The sequence below is a fragment of the Prionailurus bengalensis genome, chromosome D1, assembly GCF_016509475.1.
Source record: "Prionailurus bengalensis isolate Pbe53 chromosome D1, Fcat_Pben_1.1_paternal_pri, whole genome shotgun sequence".
In the NCBI taxonomy this organism is placed as follows: domain Eukaryota; kingdom Metazoa; phylum Chordata; class Mammalia; order Carnivora; family Felidae; genus Prionailurus; species Prionailurus bengalensis.
The window spans coordinates 61,967,540-61,972,191 of NC_057346.1; the positions used below are offsets into that span (position 1 = coordinate 61,967,540).

The 4,652-nt window shown below is 40.1% G+C and overlaps 1 protein-coding gene across 1 annotated transcript; it reads left to right on the plus strand.

Annotated features, from left to right (window-relative positions):
• On the plus strand, window positions 1-954 carry LOC122482580 (olfactory receptor 51J1). The gene is given in 3 exon segments (XM_043578886.1): window positions 1-304; window positions 307-563; window positions 565-954. Coding segments are annotated over 3 exon segments (951 nt in total).
• Window positions 955-4,652: the final 3,698 nt, after the last annotated feature.

Sequence of the window (4,652 nt, forward strand, 5' to 3'; positions counted from 1 at the left end):
ATGAAGAACTCTAATAGCTCTTTGGAGTTCTTACCTACAACGTTCATTCTGATTGGCATCCCAGGGCTGGAGGCAGAGCACCTCTGGATATCCATCCCCTTCTGCCTGATGTACATTATCATCTTCCTTGGGAATGGCACCATCCTTCATGTCATCAGAACAGACACTGCCCTACACCAGCCCATGTACCTCCTTCTTGCCATGTTGGCACTGGCTGAGGTTGGTGTCTCTGCATCTACTCTGCCTACGGTGCTAGGCATCTTCCTTTTTGGCATCACTGAGATTAGTTTTGATGTATGCCTTTTTCAGATGTTTTTCATCCATTCATTCTCCATTATGGAGTCAGCTGTGTTGCTGGCCATGTCTGTGGACCGATTTGTGGCCATCTATAGCCCACTGCGCTATACAGCCATTCTAACCCTGCCCCGTATCTTTGGCACAGGAGCTGTCATGGGGCTGAAAAGCATTATGCTCATGGCCCCATTGCCCATGCTTTTAAGGCTCCTGCCCTTCTGTGGCCACAACGTCCTCTCCCATTCCTATTGCCTCCACCCCAACCTTATCCATCTACCTTGCGGGGACATTTCTATCAACAATATCTATGGGCTTTTCATTGTTACCTCCACTTTTGGGCTGGATTCACTGCTTATTGTCATCTCCTATGGGCTCATACTCCACACTGTAATGAGTATCACCACTGGGGAGGGGCGGAGGAAGGCACTCAACACATGTGGCTCACATATCTGTGCTGTGCTCGCTTACTATGTGCCTATGATTGGCTTATCTATGGTGCACCGCTTTGGACACCACGTGTCCCCTTTGCTGCATGCTATGATAGCCAATGCTTATCTCTTCTTCCCACCTGTTGTCAACCCCATTGTCTACAGCATTAAGACCAAGGAGATCCATCGTGGCATTGTCCGAATGTTCTCAGAGAAAAGAGCCAGAGTTTAGACAAAGGACAAAGTAGGAGGGGACTTTTTTCTATAATCCCGGGTGGTCCCAGCTTGCATGTTATGCAAATGGTGTTACCTTAAAATACGTTATCTAGGGGCGCCTGGGTGGCGCAGTCGGTTGAGCGTCCGACTTCAGCCAGGTCACGATCTCGCGGTCCGTGAGTTCGAGCCCCGCGTCAGGCTCTGGGCTGATGGCTCAGAGCCTGGAGCCTGTTTCTGATTCTGTGTCTCCCTCTCTCTCTGCCCCTCCCCCGTTCATGCTCTGTCTCTCTCTGTCCCAAAAAAATAAATAAATAAACGTTCAAAAAAAAAAATTTAAAAAAAAAAAAAATACGTTATCTAACAGAAGTTCTGCATAATCTAGCAATAAACTGGAGTATCCGTGGGGGTGGACTATGTGTGACAGAACAGTACAAAGGATTGATGTTATTTTTTAAATGTTGTGTTACATGAGGTTTTCCATTACCTTGCCTAGCTGGAGCAGGAATGCAGGAAGGATTGCTAATGAAAGCATGACTCTCCCCACAAGGGAAAGGTAATCAGGAGATGGAAGGTGTCCTGGGAAATCTATTGAGATCTCTGTTCTAGGGAATGAGGATATGAAATGGATTGCATTCTCTTGAGTTGTTCGTACTTGATCTTGACAGCAGGAGGCTACATTAACTAGCTTAAAGGAGGCTTCCAGTACTGGCTCTGACTGGTATTTGATCAACCTCACCAAAGCTCCCAGTTAAGAGTGACAAAGATTGTGAATCCTGTTCATTATGTAAAATTCTGAAGATCTGCACCCAGGATGCAGAATCTTTTAAAAAGGCAAGCATCCCCTTCATGTACATTAATTTTTTTGTCTGGTTGATTATTTCTTTGCAGACATTTGAAATAATGTAGAAATTTCACACCTATATTTTTAGGAAAAGGAACTAAGACTTTTGAGATGCAAATGTATACTTTATTATTTTAATCATTTCCCACAACAACCCTATGAGATATTATTAATGTAATTTTTTTCACGTGAAAAACTGCTGCTTAGTTACAGTGAGCATCTTGCTCAAACCTATGCATCCAAGAGCTAGCAGTGGAACCCAGTTAGGTTAAACTCCAGAGTGTAAGCTATTAAGCCCATAAATCATACCGTCAAGTAAGCAAGAACTGTGTCTCCTCAGACCTTCCTAGTAGTCAGTCAAATAACAATTACTGAGCACATGCAATGGATCAAACACAAATCTAAGCCTTAGAGATAAAGTGGTGACAAAAAAAAGACATTTCCCTTTCTTCATGGTGCTTAGAAATAATTTTTTTCTACTTCTGTCTCTGCTCTTCTTTGTAATTTCTGGAACTATGTTTAGAATCAATTAAAAAATAGACCTCAAATACTCCCACATTCAAATAAAGCTTTTGAATATGAATTTTAAAAATTTTATGCCAGTACCATACTGTCTTGATCACTACAGCCTTTTAATATAACTTGAAGTTTGGAATTGTGATGGCTCTACTATTGTTTTTCTTTTTCAAGGTTTCTTTGGCCATTTGGGGTCTTTTGTGGTTTCATACAAATGTTAGGATTATTTGTTACTAGTTCCATGAAAAATTCTGTTGGTATTTCAATAGGGATCACATTAAATACATAGATTGCTTTTGGTAGTATAGATATTTTAACAATATTCTTCTTCCAATCCATCAGCATGGAATGTCTTTCCATGTCTTTGTGGCATTTTCAATTTCTTTAGTCAGTGTTTTATAGTTTTCAGAGTACAGGTCTTTCACCTCTATGGTTAAGTATTCCCAGGTATTTTATTATTTTTGGTGCAATTGTAAGTGGGATTGCTTTCTTAATTTTTCTTTATGCTGATTTATTATTTGTGTATAGAAATGCAGTAGATTTCTGTACATTGATTTTGTATCCTATGGCCTTACTGAATTCATTTATCACTTCTAGTAGTTTTTTGGTGGGGTCTTTAGGGTTTTCTATATATAGTATTGTGTCATCTGCAAATAGTGTAAGTTTTACTTCTTCTTTACCAATCTGGATGGCTTATATGCCTTTTTCTTGTCTGGTTACTATTGCTAAGATGTACAGAAAAAGGAACCCTTGTGCACTGTTGGAGGAAATGCAAACTGGTGCAGCCACAGTGGAAGACGGTATGGAGGTTGTCAAAAATTATGGGGCACCTGCATGGCTCAGTCAGTTAAGCATCTGACTTGATTTTGGCTCAGGCCATGATATCACAGTCGTGAGATAGAACCTCATGTCCAACTCTACACTGAGCATAGAGCCTGCTTGGCATTCTCCCTCTCCCTCTCTCTGTGTCCCTACCCAGCTCACGCACGCATGCATATGCTCTCTCTCTCTCTCTCTCTCTCTCTCTCAAAATAAATAAATAAGCATTAAAAAAGAACTGCCCTATGATCCAGGAATTCCACTACTGGGTATTTATCCAGAGAATACAAAAACACCAAATTGAAGGGCTATATGCACCCTTATATTTATTGCAACATTATTTGCAATAGCCAACTTATGAAAGAGGCCTAAGTGTTCATCAATAAATGAATGGATAAAGAAGATATGAGATACACACACACACACACACACACACAGAGAATGGTATGTTATTCAGCCATAAAAATAATGGTATCTTGCCCTTTACAAAAACATGGATAGACAGTATAGACAGTATAACGCTAAGTGAAATAAGCCAGTCAGAGAAAGGCAAATACCATATGATTTCATTCATATGTGGAATTTAAGAAACAAACAAAGGGGAAAAAAGGAGACCAACCATCAAACAGACTCTTAATAATAGAGAACAAACTGATGGTTACCAGAGGGGAGATGGGGTGGGTGGGTAAAATAGGTGAAGAGGATTAAGGAATGCATTTGTCATGATGAGTGCTGAGTAATATATATAATTGATGAATCACTATATTGTACACCTGGAACTAATGCAACACTGTATGTTAATTACATTGGGTAATAAATAAATAAATAAATAAATAAATTTCAATGGTTTGCTTGCACTGCATTGCAGTGGTACCAAAACAGCCAAAGATTTTTTTGCAAAAGTTAATTATGTGACTCTAACTCCAGGTTTCCAGACACTATGTTTCTATAGATTCTGACCTCAAGGTCGTAAGTTGCCTATAACTATGCCCTAGATTCATAGCCCACTGATGGGTGATTGAACTCTGCAGACAACTGTGACAGAACTATCAAGAGAAACCAAGCAGCAAACCCACAGGAAACGCCATCCCATAGATTACTAAAGAAGTGAGACAGTGGCAGTTCCCTGAGAGAGAAGAGGAGAAGGGATATATTTAGAGTGTCTGAGGAAAGACATCCTATAGCTGGAAAGGCACAAGAAGGAATGATGAGGTCAAGTTGTCAGATGGCTTGACATAAAATGAGAATCTTAGGTCTCACTTTCATTCTCTTTATGGGATGGCATGGTGAACCCTCAGACTTCTTAAATATGATCACTCCTATACTTAAGGCTATCAAAGACAGTAAGATTCTAAATGTAGATAGAGTTTTTCAGATCAAGGATAATTTAATGGATACTTTTCAGAAAGCTCCATCCTACAAAGGACTAGATATATAATGCCCCACTTCTAGCTCTTTTCTTTCCAGTCTTTTTCACTCATTTTCCTGTGGTCCAGTCTCAGGGACAACCTGAGGATCAGACAAAATCCTAGAAAATC